The sequence below is a fragment of the Sparus aurata genome, chromosome 2 (assembly GCF_900880675.1).
Source record: "Sparus aurata chromosome 2, fSpaAur1.1, whole genome shotgun sequence".
Taxonomy (NCBI): Eukaryota; Metazoa; Chordata; class Actinopteri; order Spariformes; family Sparidae; genus Sparus; species Sparus aurata.
In genome coordinates, this window is record NC_044188.1 from 24439204 (window position 1) to 24456345 (window position 17142).

The 17142-nt window shown below is 44.9% G+C and overlaps 1 protein-coding gene across 1 annotated transcript in view; it reads left to right on the forward strand.

Annotated features, from left to right (window-relative positions):
* The first annotated feature begins 355 nt into the window (after positions 1-355).
* Positions 356-17142, forward strand: part of kcnj5 (potassium inwardly rectifying channel subfamily J member 5) — a 28330-nt gene continuing 11543 nt past the window's right edge. Inside the window, exons 1-3 of the mRNA XM_030407626.1 lie at positions 356-876; positions 13699-13781; positions 15991-16864. Coding sequence (XP_030263486.1) covers positions 13719-13781; positions 15991-16864 — 937 coding nt within the window. The 5' untranslated portion in view covers positions 356-876; positions 13699-13718. The remainder of the gene's footprint in view (positions 877-13698; positions 13782-15990; positions 16865-17142) is intronic.

The window sequence follows — 17142 nt, forward strand, 5'->3', positions numbered from 1 at the left end:
TCTTCCCTCGCACGTCTTTCTTCCTCTTCTGCACTTTCTCTTTTTTTGTCTTTTTCTTTGAGTTTGTATTTTTTATATGCTTTTTTTTTTTTTTTGTCATCCCAAGGACTCTCGTCTCTGCTTCCACTTTATATCTCTCCCAAAAACTCTTGGGGCTTTTTCTTCAACTGCAGTTTTAGAGCAATTGATTATACCACACTCCTCCTCGCCATCGCTCTGTCCCTGTGTCTGCACACACACACACACACACACACACACACACACGTCTCTCTTCCCTGCCTCACACGAACCCACCGCGCTTGACTTTTTCTGATTACACATATTTCTCTCTGCCTTTTGCAGCAGAGAGAAGGGGAGCCATGTGCTGGACGTATATGCACACATGCGCACACGCACACACACACAAATACGTACGTGCACGCACACTGATGCTAAGGCTGAGTGCGAATAAGCATAAACACACGCTCTCTTTAAAGGACAAACCCTGAGAGACGAGAAGTCCAATCCGCGTGGAAGTGTGAGAAGAGAGGTGCATTCAAGAGAGAGCGCACACACATATTTACATCCTCTCCATCTCTCACCCACTCTGACTCTGCCTCTCTCTCTCTCTCTGCCTCTCCCTCTCTCACTCTCTCTCTCGCCCTCCACACACACACACACACACACAAACACACACACACGCACAGACGGACCCCCCTCTCACACGCGAGTAGATAGAGCGCGGTGAAGAGCAGAAGGAGCTGGGTGGCAGGAGAGAGGCAGGAGGGCTGTTGTTGATTGAACAAAGCCAGGGAAGGAGTGCGCAGTCCTGGGGAGAAGAGCAGCTGTGAAATGCCTCGAAGGGAGCCTGCCAGCTACTCCTGCAGAGACCTGAAGGTAAGCCCCGCGCACCGCTGATGGAGAGAGGAGAAAAAAAAAAGCAGTGGAAGAGACAGAGAAAGGGAAGGCGAAAAAAACAGAGGAGGAGGAGGAGGTTTAAAAGCCGCTGATGCATGGCACGACCGCGGCTCCACGTACGAGCTGCCTCTCCTCTCAATTTGTCTGTGGATGGCATCACACGCTGTGATTGCATTATGTGTTTCATTGCACAGCCCCCCTGAAAAAATCCCATCTGGAGTGGCTCGCCACATAGATGAAAAAGTGCGCGTTACTTGAAGGAAGATCAGAAACTACGAGAGCCAGATAGCTAGGAACGGGGGAGACGAGGACAGATGGGAGGAGGAGATGTGAGACAATGCAAGACACTTCAAGAAAAAGGAAAGTGATGCTGGGGGGGGGGGGAAAGTGGATGGATTCTTACCCTCCTCCGCCAGTTACAACCTTTTATCATCGCCACATCTCGCCTCCTTCGCCCTGTGTCACTGCAGAGATACATAGATCATCGCCATGCATCTCGTTGCCCTCATGGCGGGGGCAGGGTGATCAAAAAGGCAATGGATTTCTCTGACGCAAGCGGAGAAAAGCCTGTCAACACTCGCGCGCTGTGCTGTAGTTCTCTCAGTGCAATGCAGGAGTTTTTACAAGCGCAGCAAGAGCGGGAGCAAACCTGGCTTTAATGTGTGTCTATCCGTGTCTTACAGTAAGCGCATGTGCGTGTGTGCGTGTGTGGAGGAGGGGGTCTTGTGCCACCGACACGCAGCACAGCATGTCTCAGCTCCTGCACGTTTGTTTTTTTTTCACAGGTTTCGACAAAAGCGGGAGATGAGGCGGCGCGGTGGCGATGGCTGTTTTTTGCGCTGCGGTCATGAATATTGCAGGCTACACCAAAAGCACTGAGAGGAAATCATTTATATTGATTCCCTTGAAACACTCTCTGTGGGCTGGGGGGATTAGGGCTACTAGCTTTAATGTCTTGATGTACAGCTCTATAGTCTCATCTACTGTAGCTGCAGTTCGCTGCACTCGCCTTCTCCAGAGTTGTTGCTGTAAAACTTTGATGACAATGCAGTGGGCTTAGGGGCCACATTAATCGAGCACAGTCCCCCCCCCGTCCTTCCTGGTATTGTCTCACCGGGGGAATGTCAAGGCGGTGAGGGAACCCAGGCATCGTTATTTCATATTTTTGCTCAGGCACACCGTGCAGGATGTGCAAGCCGTCTCAGCTCTCATCATTAACCACCTTTTTCTAACATACAGCACATTTCTAACTCAAGAGAGCGGGGAAGGGGAGCCAAGTCGGACGGAACGAGTTTTGCAGCACAACCTGCCTGTTTGCCACACTTGGGGCCACTTGAATCACTTTAATGATACCAGGACCCCAGTCGCCGCTGGTTGGACCATTATCGGCCATTAAAAGAGTGTAGGTGGAAGTGCGAACGCCGAAAGACGTGATGGTTTTTGATGGCTGGCCTTTTGACCTTATTATCAGCGCTCTGACTGTAGCTGCAAGTCGGCGCCTTGCACCTCGGTTGTTATCCCTGTCCTGATCTCCCTAACAAGTGGACAAAAGAGGGCAAAGGGCAGATGTAATTCTCAGCAGGACGCTCTCAGAAGAGAAGACACTGCGAATAATTAATTGGATCTGTTTACTTAGTCAAGACTGAGTGTCTCCAGGGGATGTGGGGTGGAGGGGGTTGAAGCTCAGTTCTTGAAGCAGATCCACATTCTCTAATACCGCAGCAGCGCATTTGTGTCAAGTGCTTAGCCAGGCGTAAAGATTTTCCTTTTTCTTTTTTTGTATTTAGTGCCCTGGAAAATGTGTGCATGTCAGAGTAGTGCATAAAATACAGCATTTCTTCGCGGGACCCGTCGATAAAGCCACGTGAAGATGAGTAGTCGTGTATACATTCTCCCCCAGTTCTACTTTCCCTCTTTGACAAAACAATTGTGTGTATGATTCAGAAGTCGTAGCCGTGCACTTTGTGAGCTGTTTGTGAATACAATCCAATCTCTCGGCATTTGCATGAAACAGACAAGCGGCGTAAAATCTCTGACACAATCTTGTCCCCACCCGAGGAAAATCGCTCTGTTTATGCTCTCATAAATTCGTAACCAATGCAGATTCGACCCCCTGTGTTGACAGTGTTTTTAAAGTGTCACCTACGACGCTTGTGCACTAGATTTATGGTGAGGCCCACTCACCGATTCAGCGAGGACTTCACGATGCACGGCCCCGTCACACATAAAATTGATACAGTGCGCGCTCCAGGCCTACAGGCAGCACAAAAACAAACCTTCACCTTCTGTTTGGGATGACTGTTTCAGAGATCGACTCTTTGTCCTCTGTTTGACTCTTTGTCCTGCACAGCTATACAAACGCCACTGGACGTGAAAACATATGCATGCGCACACACCCCTGTCAGTCCCACTGTCTTGGGTTTGAGACGGAGGCAGGAGAATACAGTTTGCTGGCCCTGTGGGGTTTCTGGTACGTGGATGCCTTCTTCTAGCAACGAATGCACGAAACTGGCCGCTTGTCGGAGTCGGCATCGTTATCAGTTTGTATACCTTTCAGGGGAATATAATTACCTGGTTACCTGATAGACTATTCATTCTATCTGTCACGGATTGTGTAAAATTGCATTCCGGCGTGCATCCCACGTCCAGGTTAAATGTCGCCCAAGAATCTCCACATTGGCTCATCTTCTTATCAGTCAGCAGGTGGTGTGGGGCGAAATGGAAGTTTTACAGTGTTGCCTGCTCCTGGGCAAGCCAAAGGGGCTAAAACCAGCCTTTATCTGGAGTTATTTTAACAAAGGAGGGTCCCTCATACTACTCATCTGCCCTTTTTTTTTTGTTAAGCAAGGCCCACAATGGTTGAGATGCATTGATGTCTCATGTCCAGCTGATAAGGATTCAAGTAAGGCAAGTTTAACGAAATCCCATGAGGGCTCGTGTTTACAGCGTTGAAGGATTCCTGCATTCACATAGATCGTGTACTATCATGCCTCAGACACGCTGGCTGATTTTGGATATTATAAAAAAAAAAGCACAACAGACACTTTAATTGGGCAGTATAACAAATGGCCACGAATATGATTCGTTTGCGCCGATGCACAGACACGCTGGCAGGCCAGCACTGTTTCATATGGCGCAAGGACAGTTTAGCTTCACATGCACTGCACACAGAGGACGTTCAACACGTGCACACACTTCATTCTGGACGTTTGATTAAAGAAGGGAGGTGGCTTATCGCTGCAGTATCATTACGATGTAGGGAGCAAACGCGTTCATGTCTCCTCTACATCTGGAGGGGTTTATTTTAATTTTAATTTTGTTATACAGGTTTTACGTAAGCATCTATGAAGCGTGAGCATCCGTCACCCGGGGGAGTCACCTCTCTGTAAATTTGCAGCTCATTAACAAGAGTAGAAAAGAGAAATACGGTGTGGTTACTAAGGCCTGAGGAGTGACAGCATGGATTTTTTCTTTTTTTTATTTGACAGGACTCTTCTTTTAAAGATTTTTTTTCTTCTTTTTTTTTACGATTAAGGGATTGCTTTACACTTTTTTTCCCCCCCCCCCAACACCATCTTGCTACGTGTTCAGAGAGGTAGTGTCATCTTCTGTCGCCGGCGGTGGTTTAAGCTCGTCACTAAAGGACACCTTGTCAGAGACAGCGCTGAGTAAAAGGCTGCTTTACTCAGCTTCTTTGCCAAACAAGCTGGTCTGGGGATTTTTTTTTACCGTGCAGCTGTGGGGCCGTAATCTCATTTTATTCTGACGTGGCATGTGATGTCTGTAGAGAAGGAGGCTCCTCAAAGGGACAGGCACGGGGACACAGTGAAGCATGTCAGGAATTCCAATCAAGACCGCTTGACCTTTGGCTCCCACAGAATTTGCCATGCGCCGCCTGGCTCTGCAAAACTCCGCCCCGCCATGCTCACGGCCTCCCATCCCCTCCCGTCCCATCCTCCCCTGCTGTCCTGTCCTCTACAGTGAGGTGAGGAAGAAGATTAATGAACCACATGCAGTATCCGTAGTACTGAGTCTGATGCGGAAGGACTTGTGTGAGTGGATCTGACTCAGGAACAATCAATGTAGACTTTTTGCTGAAGTGAAAATATCTAGCTGCATTTAAAAGTACTACATATTCACAACTCAGTCCTGCAGTCCACGTCTTGATTTAGTGTGAGTGCACAAAAATAAGTATGCATAAACTGGTTTCCCAGCTAAGTATTTTGCTCAAGGACACTTGGACGTGCAGCTGGGGGGGAGCCGGGATTCAAACCAGCGACCTTCCGATTACTTGACGTACAGTACACTTTGTTTCCATTTAAAAAGGGTTAGTGTTCAGGCTGCTTTAAGGTCGAGGTATTTTTGTAGTGATTCAAAATAAATGAACTGTTCTCGTCATGTTAACGTGATATTAATCCAGTTGTGCTTAAATTCTTTAGTTTATATAACTCATACTCAGTCATAGACTTTCTGCTGCCCCAGCTGTAGATGCTCCCATCAGTGCACTTCTTCCCTGTGTTGGTCCAAAGCTGAAGCCACCACCAGATGATATTTTGGAAATTGTAAAAGTATGAGGGGGGGGGGAAAGGCCGAATCGAGCCTGACCTTTATCGTAGCAGCGTTCCGATTATTGTAAACATAAACGCGCGTGACTTATCTCGAGATGCTGCCGATTAAAGACACGCAGCATCTTTTCATAACGTTTTCTCCAAACTAAAAGAAAAAGGGAAGGAGAGTTTTAACCCTCAACAATGCAGAAGACTTCAAGTTGGAACAACTCGTGTTTAAAAGTTTAAAACTTTAAAATAATAAATGGTGAGGCGATGCTATAATTAGTGCAGATTACTATGCTCATCTCCACATACTTCCCCTATTTCTTCCACTTTAGTTCCTTTGCTCAGCCATCACTGCCTTCTTAGACGGAGCGGTGGCACTGGGAAACCGAGATCAGAAGCCATAAATCACAGCGAGAGCCTGACAGAAACGCCTGATAAGAAAAAGAAACAGGGTGCTGGGGAGCGTGCCCAGCCACCCAACCTCACACATCTCACATCTCGGCCCTCCGTCTCTTTCCGTCACGTCTCTCGTGCTCCGGGCCAGCGTGGTTGAAGAGGGTGTTGCTTGGCTTCAGCAGGTGTTGGGTTTTAATCCCATCTATGCCCCACTCAACAGCAAATATCAAAATGTTGGCACTGACTTTTTAAAGAAGAATAAAACACCGTCATCTCAGTGGAGGAGCGAGGGACATTTGAAACGTGCGGCAAACGTGGCGGTTATAGTAGCTATTCATGGCTTGAACGACTGTACTTTCTTTTTTTCTGATGGTGTGTACGAAATGTACTGTGAGATGAAGATTGAATGAGGGACAGTGAGAAAAGAGATGTGTGTGTGTGTGTGTGTGAAAGAGAGAGAGAGAGAGAGAGAGAGAGTTGGACGTATCATTAGGGAAATTGTTTCACCCGTGTGAGTCGAACGTCTCGGTGCAGCAGTGTCACTCCAGAGAAGGTCATCCATGAGAAGGACACAACTGGATACACTCAGCTCACTATCGGGCATAATGGGGATGTGGGAGGGAGAGATGGTATGAAGTCTGTGTGTGTGTGTGTGTGTGTGTGTGTGTGTGTGTGTGTGCGTTGGCTGGGCCTGGAGCCAAACTAGCTAGGGACGTTTTTAGTCATTTGACCCGCCCGACCTCAAAGTGTCATAAGTGAGCAGAGATAGGGATGAAGCCATGTTATTTAACGGGCCAATCTTAGCCCCGGACATAATCATGACAAGCCCGGTAACCATGACTCTCTTTCACTTAAGGGGAGGAGTGACGGAGGGGAGGGAATCGAGGAAATAGAAAGTTCTAGTACTTCAATGGCCAAGGAACAGAGACAGCAGATAAGCTGAAACAGCTCTACCAGTGTAGATATCTATCTGATGCAGTGATTCGCTAAATATCTTGCTGTTGCAACACTCTTAAAAAAGCTCAGCTTTGCTGCAGCCTTTGTCTCTTTTTTTCCTTCTTCTTCCTCTCTTTGCTCTCGTTTTTGCCTCCTTTGTCTTCCCTCTGTCTCCTCCGTGTCAGCACTGTAGTTGATGAACCGACAGAAAACTGCAAGCGGTGACCTCAAAATGTATGGATGAGTGCCCACTTATCGTCAAATTTTGTATTGTAAACTAAAGAATACTGCTGAGTTTGCAACATCTTACTGCCATTTGTAACCCTGTCATGCACAGCAGCATAAGCACTCTGTCAGGTCAGAGCCAGGTTACCGAAATGCATATATATTTTGGATATATATATATAATTTTTGCATTCCTGAAAAGATACAAAGTTTGTTTGTACCCGACAGCAGCAAGCAGCATTCTCAGCATTTGCAAAACGAGCATGGCGGTGCAAATTCCAAGCAGGAAACAGTGTTTTATCCACAGGCAAGGAAAACTAAATTGATTACCTCCATATAATGGGAACCCAAAAAAAAAAAAAGGAATTCACAGAATGACACCATTTACAATTACGTTGATCAAGTGAGGATTATAACTCCGGTAATTAATCTGTTGCAGGGGCTCTATCAGAGCAGTGATTGGTATTGATAAAAACCTTGTTTTGGCTCAGCTCTAAGCCGGCCATTACCGTTCAGAGCTGCACACAGAGCTGACATGACAAGTTTCTGAAGTTCTGAAAATGGAGAAAATTAAATTATGAAGCAAGTGATGCTCAGTACAATACCGACCCTGGGGGAAAATTATAGAGCTTGCCACAGGTTAGAAAGGGAAAAAGCCACATTTCGCTGTGCTCTGTGCAGATTATTGTTTACAGCCTGCAGCGTCAGCAAATAAGGAAAATATATGTCCCGAAGATATCCCTGAGGAAGCAGGTTCCCAGCTTCACTAGGACCCCTTGGCTTTAAGCACAACTGATGAGTGCTCTTGTTATCAGGACACAAACACAATTCAGCCAAAGCATCCTGTCACTCTCCCGGTAACAAGATAAATGCTTGTTACCCTCTTAAAAGCGCCAAGATAAAACACCCCAGCTGGTATCCATGTTCGAACACCTCTCATTTGGGCTTGTTGAGTCTGTTGCTGCGAACAGACGCCGCAATCACAGCCTCGCTGAAAATACACACCGGCCTGGAGTTCACAAATCTCTGGGGAGCCATGTTTAATTCATGAGAGAACCCAAAATGAGTCAGAAAGCGAGACCTTGCAACCCCTTTTAATGTATTCGACAAGGTTTTTCGGGAGCTTTGTGTGTGTCCCGACGCCTCTGCTGTCCGTCTGTCTGTCTTTTTCCCCCGCTCAGATGCCTGTCACGTCACTCTGCCCTTTGCTTTGGACCATCAATGTCAACACTACATTCCTGTGTGGATCTGATTTGTGACGCGGTTCCTGCTCACTTCTCCAACGCTCGCCTTTGTATTCCCTCTCCTGGCTTGTCCGCGATCAAATAGAGTAACATCAAGGACAGATGACAAAGAAATGTCAGATGTTGTTAAGGTCAGGAACAAGCGGCAAAAGTAATTTACCCATGTTCCTCTGCTCGGTTGGGTACAAGGACCCGTGTATGCCTTGTTCGTTTGGTAAATTAAAAGTAGTTGATTTTCAGACAACACCCAAGGGCTCTATAAGTTAATTGCCTCTTGTGGGGTAAGAGGAAGGTGTTGTAAGATTGCTGCTAAAATTAGGGCTTTATCTGAGCACTCCTCCCCCCCTCCACACACCCTCGCTCCCCTCTATAGCAGTGGCTGTTATTAAATCCCACCATCATTCAGAAGACATCGAAAGTGTTCCCTTTCTACCTCTCCCGTCGCTTTGTACCTCACATCACAACAGATGTTTAAAAATACCTGTTTCGGCGCACAACTCGGGAGCAGAGGAACACTCTTTAAAACCACATCACACAAAGTGCAGACTGCCGGTCCATCGCCCATGTCGAGCTAAAAACAACAGCAAAGACAATACGTACACTTGTTTTGTATTAGATTAAATGTAAAGAGGCAACTGGATTTCCTGTGACACTAAGTAATTACTTCTCTGTCTCCAGCTGATTAAGAAAGCGCTCGCTGCCGCTGAGGATGGTTGAGGCCGTGGTGGAGCAGTGTGAGAGCAGTCTATAAAGAGTAGTGTGTCTGTGTGTGTCTGTGTGTGTCTGTGTGTTGGGGGGGGGGGGGGCTGGGCTGGGGGCTCATGCAGTCGAAAGCAACTGGCGATGCTGGCAATGATGAGCATGCTCTTTGGGAAAATGAAGCTGTTAAAAGCGCCACAGCTGAGCCTGCTTCATTGTACAGGCAAATTAGCCAACGGTGGACACTGGGTCATCTCCCATGTGATGTTAGCAGTTAATCCTCTACTTAGGTCGTCCAGCAGTTCAATGCAGCCCTTTTATCATCCTCTTTTATTATAATTGTAGTACATTAGGTACATACTCAGCGATTGTATTTTTTAAATTTCTCCTATGATACTCTACAATTGAAGCACAGGAAATAGCTTTACGTGCAATTACATGTATTTCTCACACATGCAGGATGCTGTGGTCATATTGGACTTCAAATATGAATTAATATTTTAACATTTGTGTGTTAATATTTAATTCAGCATGGGCGGATGTTGACAGAATGAGCCGCACAAGCATCTACCCATCTTCCACAGTGCTGCCGTATTGTTAAGTACGAGAGTATAACTGATTTGTTTTACCCAACATAATTCTGAGTGAAAATGAATTCTTGGAAGCGCTTCTTTGCCATCAGCCCCACGTGCTACAACCCGTGTGGGGTTAGGTTTAGGCAACAGAAGCTCATGTGCTAACCCGTGATTCAAGTCAGTCATGACCATAGTTTTTACGTAACCAACTGGTGCAGTTATTGCCTAAACATAACCATAAAAGATCCGAATTGTCCTGTAGTTGCTACAAACATAGTTAGGAAAACAAGTTGAACACGATGTCAGCAAACTTTCTTGCACTTTCTTGTTTGGGATCATTATAAGGCAACATGGCAATATACTCATCAACAAGACAAAACCAAGCTAAGGGTTCACAAACATAGTGTTTTTTGCAGGTACAATATTAATCACATTCACCATCTTAGTCACTAACATTTGCTAAGTAGCACTAGATGCAAAGAAAAGCGAAGGCTGATGGGAATGTCTTTTTTTAAAGAAGTATTTACGGACTGTGGACCACGAATGTGTGTATACAACTTGCAAACTGCAAATCCATCAAAAAAGTGGTCGGACGTTAAAGGTGCAATATGTAAACTAAAAGTCCTTAAGAAAAGTACTCAGACTCCCTTTGTTCTCCGATCTGGGGTAGAGGTTACTTCACACCAGGTAAGAGCGATATGGGCTTTAAAATCTGGGATTATAAAGGCATGTGTAAGATTGCAGACCTATTTGACAAGAGCATTCTTATGTCTTTCGACGATGTGCGACAGAAATATGACATTCAGGCCAAGCATTTCTTTAGATATTTACAGATCAAGAGTTTCATATTAAAGACCCAAAAGTCCTTCTCCTTACCTTTTCTCACCTATGTGGAAGAAATATCAGTTAATCACAACTCCAAGAGGTGCCTGATCTCTAAATATTATGTACTAATTGTGGACGGCTCCCAAGTTTCCTTAGAAAATAAAAGGGTGGCATGGAGTAAGGACCTAAAAACTGACATCTCAGTGGAAGAATGGCAAGAAGACTGCCTTAAAGCTCAAACACAGTCCATAAACACCCACTTTAAATTAATTCAACTCAAGTGGTTAATGATAACCTATATAACACCACTCTTGCTGAATAAATTTGATCCCAATACCCCTGATATGTGTGTTAAATGTGAAATGAAAGGTACTTTACTTCACTGCCTATGGGACTGCTGAAGTATTCATACTTTCTGGTTGGAAGTTTTACATACCCTTTCAAATGTCACAGGTGTGAAATTACCTCTATGCCCTAAACTGTGTATCCTCTGGATTTTCCCTGCAAACTGCACATTAAGCAAGGATGATAAGAAAATAACTGTATATTGCTTATTACAAGCTAAACACTCCATAGCCAAATCTTGGATATCTGTAAACAAACCAAGTTTACAAGTGTTGCTTGCCGGACTGTCAAACTCTCTTGCCCTTGAAAAACTTACTTTTGCGAGAAGGGGTAAATATTTTACCTTTGATAGGATTTGGAGTCGTTTTCTATCATTCCTAGAAAGGGAGAAAGCCTTGAAGCCTTCTTGCCAGACCAGTACTATTTCATTCTACATGCATTATTTTTTCTTTAAGTGTACGTTTATTTGTGTTTGGAAACATGCTGATGTATACTCTAGACCATGAAGAGTAACTCATTGTAATGCCCTGTCATAGAACTGTATCGGAAGATGTTTTGCCACCACCCTGCACCTTACTTGTTCTCTTTTTGTTTGTGTTTGTCGTTGTCCTTGTTAATAATGAAACATTTCAATAAAAACATTTAATTAATAAAGGTGCAATATGTAAAAAATTGTCTAATTCATACTCATACATACTACAGACAAACAGGGGGCAGCATATCACTAGAGTAACCGCTAACTACTCATGACTTTAGTTGCTGTTAGGTAGCTGTGCATTCAGCTGTGCCGCTAATGTTTGTATTAGCTGACTCGGCAGGAACTGGAAGCTCTGAGGTTCAGGAGAGGGTTGGTGATGTTCATTGGACCATAAGGTACAAGCTGGCTATGATGTGTTTGTCATGCTAACCTAAGTAGATTTCTCTATAGCACAATATAGACACTGCGACATGACATCAAAAGTGTTATTTCTTCTTTGGTCAGTTTTTGAATGCTTTAGACAAAAATTCTTACATATAGAAACTTAAATGTATTAGTGTAAACTGTATAGACCAAATCACTTCGACATCATGCTAATAGCAACACTTCCAGGTAAACAAGTAGCGTTGATTTGGATTGTGGTGACATGCAAATTCAGCGTATCTAAATTCAGCTTATCTATTTCATATAAGTTTAAGTTTAAGTAATAACTCAACATAGTAGTCTGACCTATTTGACATTTCCAGTGTGCTTTCCACTAGAATTTACCCCTAGGAGACCTCGAATATTGCATCAAATTACATGGCAATCCTTCCAAACGCTGGCAAGATATTTCCTTCTATATTACAACTGTCAGCCTGGTGATGGAGCGCGATAAAAAGTCAGGATCACCAAAGCCAGTGCGAGTTAGACCTGCAATCTCTGTGCAACGTGTCAATGCAATTCATGTGATAGCTGTCAAAATATTCCAGTCTGGTCCAAATTGATGGACTTACGGACAGACAGACCTCCATTGTCATTCCTGGACATGCTGATAGTGTGGTTAATAATGTTGTCTCCCTATGTTCATTTGTTCACATTTAAAAAACAGAACTTCTGTAGGCTGATTTATTTGCTAAACTCAAACATGACATCTCCGCCACTGTGTTTTGAGAGTTGAACTGAACCCAGTTTCAGTCATTGTGAAAGCATGAAAGTTGGAGTGATGACATTTGGCACGTCCTTTTGACTGACCTCCACATGATGGATGTGAGAGAGCTGTGCTGTTGCTCCAGCTGACGTTAATCTTCATATATAATTGTCTTGCATGTGATCGTCCACCAGAAGCTCGTGATTTTTGGCATTGTGTTTATTTTTATAATTTACTTAAAAAAAAAACAAACCTGAAAGGCATTTAAACATAAAAATGAATTATATTAAGAGAGGACAGTCTATAGGGCAGTTTTTACTGAGCAGAGCAGTGTAACTCACCAGATGCTGTTGGTATAAGCCTGACATTGAGCAACTATTTGACACTTTATTCCCCCCTTTCCTTTGGGATCTGTCTTACTATTTTCACAATCCCCGCTTCCATGGGAAACAAGAATTACAACCTCCAAGCTAACATCCCACATACTGAAAATGGTAACAGTTACCCTAACCCCAGCCCTGGTTGCTAATGGTACAAAGACAGCTAGCATTTGTGATTCAGTCGTTTTCACCTTGTTTCACCATGTGTAAAACAAAATAACACTATTTTGCAGGGCCAACGTCTTTGCATTGCTGAGTTTAGCTCAGGCCAAGTCGATTGTGTTTGGTTTAAAGAAATACAAACAAGCCAGAGCGTTTCTTCCCCAGTACACAACTGGAGCAGAGACTTCTGCATTGTCTTTATTTTCCATTGTTAAACTTTTTCCGTATTGCTGTATCAGTTGATCACAGCATAGAGTGTACATGATGAATATAATTAAAGCACAAAATCTGTTAAGTACGCTATAATGCTATCCCTTGAGTTCACCAGTGAGAAGTCATTAGCAGTAACTTCCCTGTAAAGGATATACAGTCCTTGACACCATTAACACAAAACATTACAACCAAGACAAATGAAAACATCTTACTCTGTTGAATATTTGACCTTTTAAAGCGTATAGATCAAACTGCCCTCACGGACTTCAGCAGACTCTAATTATAGCAGTTGGCAAATATTGACATATTGACAAATTGAAGCAATTTAAATGACAGGTTGAAAATAATGTGCTTGGGGGAGTTGCACAATATCAACACAACATTGTTAGCGTCGACATAACGTATGCACTTTTCAATGTGTAATTTAGATAGCTGAGGGTTGAGAGGTTGAAGGGCCTAATGGATAAAGCTTGTACATGCTTGGAGGGCACTGTAGCTTTGACTTTAATTCTCTGTTGTATTGGTCCATTTGAAGGCTGGTGATCAATGAACCGAAGCTTGTTGTGCTGCTGCAAATGACAAAAACATGTGTATGTTTCAAAAGCAACGTTTAACAGCTACTTTCGTATGTCTTACAGGTGTTGAGCTTCAGTTGAGGATGGCAGGAGACTCTCGAGTCCTCATGGACCACAACATGGAGATAGGAGTAACACCGGCACAGGTAAACTGCACAGCCACTTCTGGTCGACCGCCGCACTGATCACTAGAGCTGGTAGAGAAAGTGGGAGACGTGAGAGAGAGGATGTGGGGGTGGGGGGTCTGAATGGTAATGGAGAACCAGTGAGAGAGCTGAGGAAGTAAAAAGAGATGGAGGAGATACAGAGATAGGGGGTAGAGTTACTGCTAGGTGGCTTTTAAGAAAGGTGTGATAAAAAGGATATATAGACGATAAGCTGTATAGATAGCTTTATAGATTAAATACACAGTGCAGATTGTAGATATAGCCCAAAAAAGTGTAACCAAACCTGTTTCTTTAGCTCAGATAAAAACATAGTTCAGTTTACAAAGCACTGGAAGTAGGCACAGGAGGTGAAAAGACACCACATTCACTCCCAATAACGGATGGTGGAGTTGCATTGGTTATCTGTCCTGATTCCCCAGCTGATTGGGGCTTATAGTGTCTACCCAAGCGCAGCCAGAAAGGCTCAGCGAGTGAAAACACCCACCGCTTACTGCTGCCAGGCCAAGAGAACTAATGAATTTGTTTATCGACCATCAACCCCATAGACCGTATTGACTACAAAGGCCAGAGATTGGGGCGGCACTGCTTTGACAGCTTCATCTATCACTCTATTAACCCCGGCATATTTTGGCTGTCATCCATTTAAAAGAGGTGTTGTAGCGATTAACCACAATTTGGAAAAACAACTGTGTACACTAACCAATTGTGTCATTTTAAAGTTTCACTCCAAGAAATGGTGGACTGACAGCACTGAATCTATATTTGATCCAGTATCCCTGAGCACAGTTGGTAATAAGGGAGCCCATTGACATTTAGTGAGTGCATCGTCATCAAGGCACTAATTGCGATGCCGGTCAATAAGAATTGTCTTTCAGTTCCTCTTTGTCAAAATGTCCCTTTAACAGGGATCACTTTAAATCAATATCTGAAAACTCAATACTGTGCAATGCTGCCCTGACCGAATGTGCACCTACATAAGGCAGCAGTGAAACAACACCTGACATCTCAAGGAAACCATCCTGAATAAACCTGTCTGACAGATTTTATTATCCTGGCTCCAGAATCGAAGGCACTGCAAGGATGTTGTGGTTCCTTAGATTATATCCTTCCCTGGCTGTACTGTGAGAGTGATAGCCTTTGTGATAGAGCAGGGGAACAGTCGGTGTAACCGCAACAGACTTTGACATAACTTTGCTGGTGAGCATGACGCTAGAGAGAGATGGCTCATGGGTGTCCCATTAGCAGCAAGGGATCCAGAGGACACCAGGCTTTGTTTTCTTGCCTCGACACCATGCATTTCAATTATCAACTCAGATTGGAAGGTGTCACTCTGCTGTCAAAGTGTCCTTGCTCTGTTCGAAAGGTGCCCTGCAACTATGCCCTCCTATGTGTGTGTTTTTCTGTCCGTACGTATGAATGTGTCCGTTAAAAAAGACGGCCAAGCAACTCGCAACTGGATCCCTCGTGGGAATACACCGCAGGCGGTGTGGCAGAAGCCTTAACACTCTAAAACATAAAATATCACAATCCCGCATGTAGTGTATTTGCCTGAAAGCTGTTTTCTAGATAGGTGCAATGTGTGTGCCCAGGCATATGCTTCTCTGTTTAAGGATACCATAAGGCTCTACTGTGGAAGGATGGAGGGTCTGTTTCTATCCAGGCTTGCCAATGTCCCAGAGGGTGCAAGGGGAGGGAACACTGGGGACAAGGAGGGAGACAGGGCACAGCTGTGGGGCCAGATCGCCTCACTGGAGCCAGGCCAACACAGACAAAGTCCTGGGCAACCTTGTGTTCTTGCTGTGTCCTTACGCACTCGTTCTCCCAGTATATATGTGCTCACGCTGACACCCACAATGTCACTGTGCAGTAGCACAGAGCAGTGACTTTATAACGGCTCTTAATTTTGTTTGCCTCCCTGCCAGCAGCACAGAGCAGTGCGGTTTTGCTAAAGGCTGGGAGAAAATCTCATTTAAAAGGTTAAAGCCTCCTTCCTCCACTACAAACTCAATAGAACTTTTGAGAAAATATTAATGAAAATAAATCAGTGTGGCTTCTGTAAAGCACACCCATGTGGAAAAACACTCAAATTGCTCTACTGTTCTCTCTCTCGCTCTCTCCCCCTCTTGCCTTCTTTCACTCTCCTTCTGCCCCTTACTTTGCCTCTCTCTATGTATCCTCCTCCACATAGGTGAAGAAGCTTCCTAAACACTTGCGGGAGGCTCAGATCTCGACAGAGCGAACCCACTTGATTTCCGACCCGGCGAAGAAGCCACGTCAGCGCTATGTGCAGAAGGACGGCAAGTGCAACGTTCATCACGGAAACGTGCAAGAGACCTACCGTTACCTCAGTGACTTGTTCACTACGCTGGTGGACCTACGCTGGCGTCTTAGTCTCTTCATTTTCACCTTGGTCTATGTAGTCAATTGGCTTTTCTTTGGCTTTCTGTGGTGGCTGATAGCGCTCATTCGTGGGGATCTGGTGCATGCTGATGAGGAGGGCTGGACCCCCTGTGTGGAGAACCTCAACAGCTTTGTCTCAGCCTTCCTCTTCTCCATCGAAACAGAGACCACCATTGGGTACGGTTATCGTGTAATCACCGAAAAATGCCCCGAAGGTATCATCCTTCTTTTGGTGCAGGCCATCTTGGGTTCCATTGTTAACGCCATGATGGTGGGCTGCATGTTTGTCAAGATCTCACAGCCAAAGAACCGCGCCGAGACCCTCATGTTCTCGCACAACGCTGTCATATCTGTGCGAGACAACAAGATGTGCCTGATGTTTCGGGTGGGGGACCTGAGGAACTCTCACATCGTGGAGGCATCGATCAGAGCGAAGCTGATCCGCTCGCAGCAGACCAAGGAGGGGGAGTTCATCCCGCTCAACCAGACTGACATCAACATCGGCTTCGACACGGGAGACGATCGGCTGTTCCTAGTGTCGCCGCTGATCATCTCTCACGAGATCAACGAGAAGAGCCCCTTCTGGGAGATGACCCTGGCTCAGATGGAGAAGGAGGAGTTCGAGATCGTGGTCATCCTCGAGGGCATGGTGGAGGCCACAGGTATGCAGGCGGGAGCGATCAATGGGAAGGGGTCCAGGGAAGTAAAAAGGATGTATGGGAGGGTGTAAGGATAATGGATAGATGGATGGATAGAAAGAGACAGGTTGATGAAATGTAGGATGCGGGAAGTGAGCTGAGTGGGAGGAATGGGAAGATGGATAAGTGGATGGAAAGAAGAGTATCACATGAAGAGATATATGGCTCAAAGGAGAGGAGGGGCAGGAGTGAGTACCTGTAAGTGCTGCAGATTATAAAAGATAATATTGTAATGGATGGAA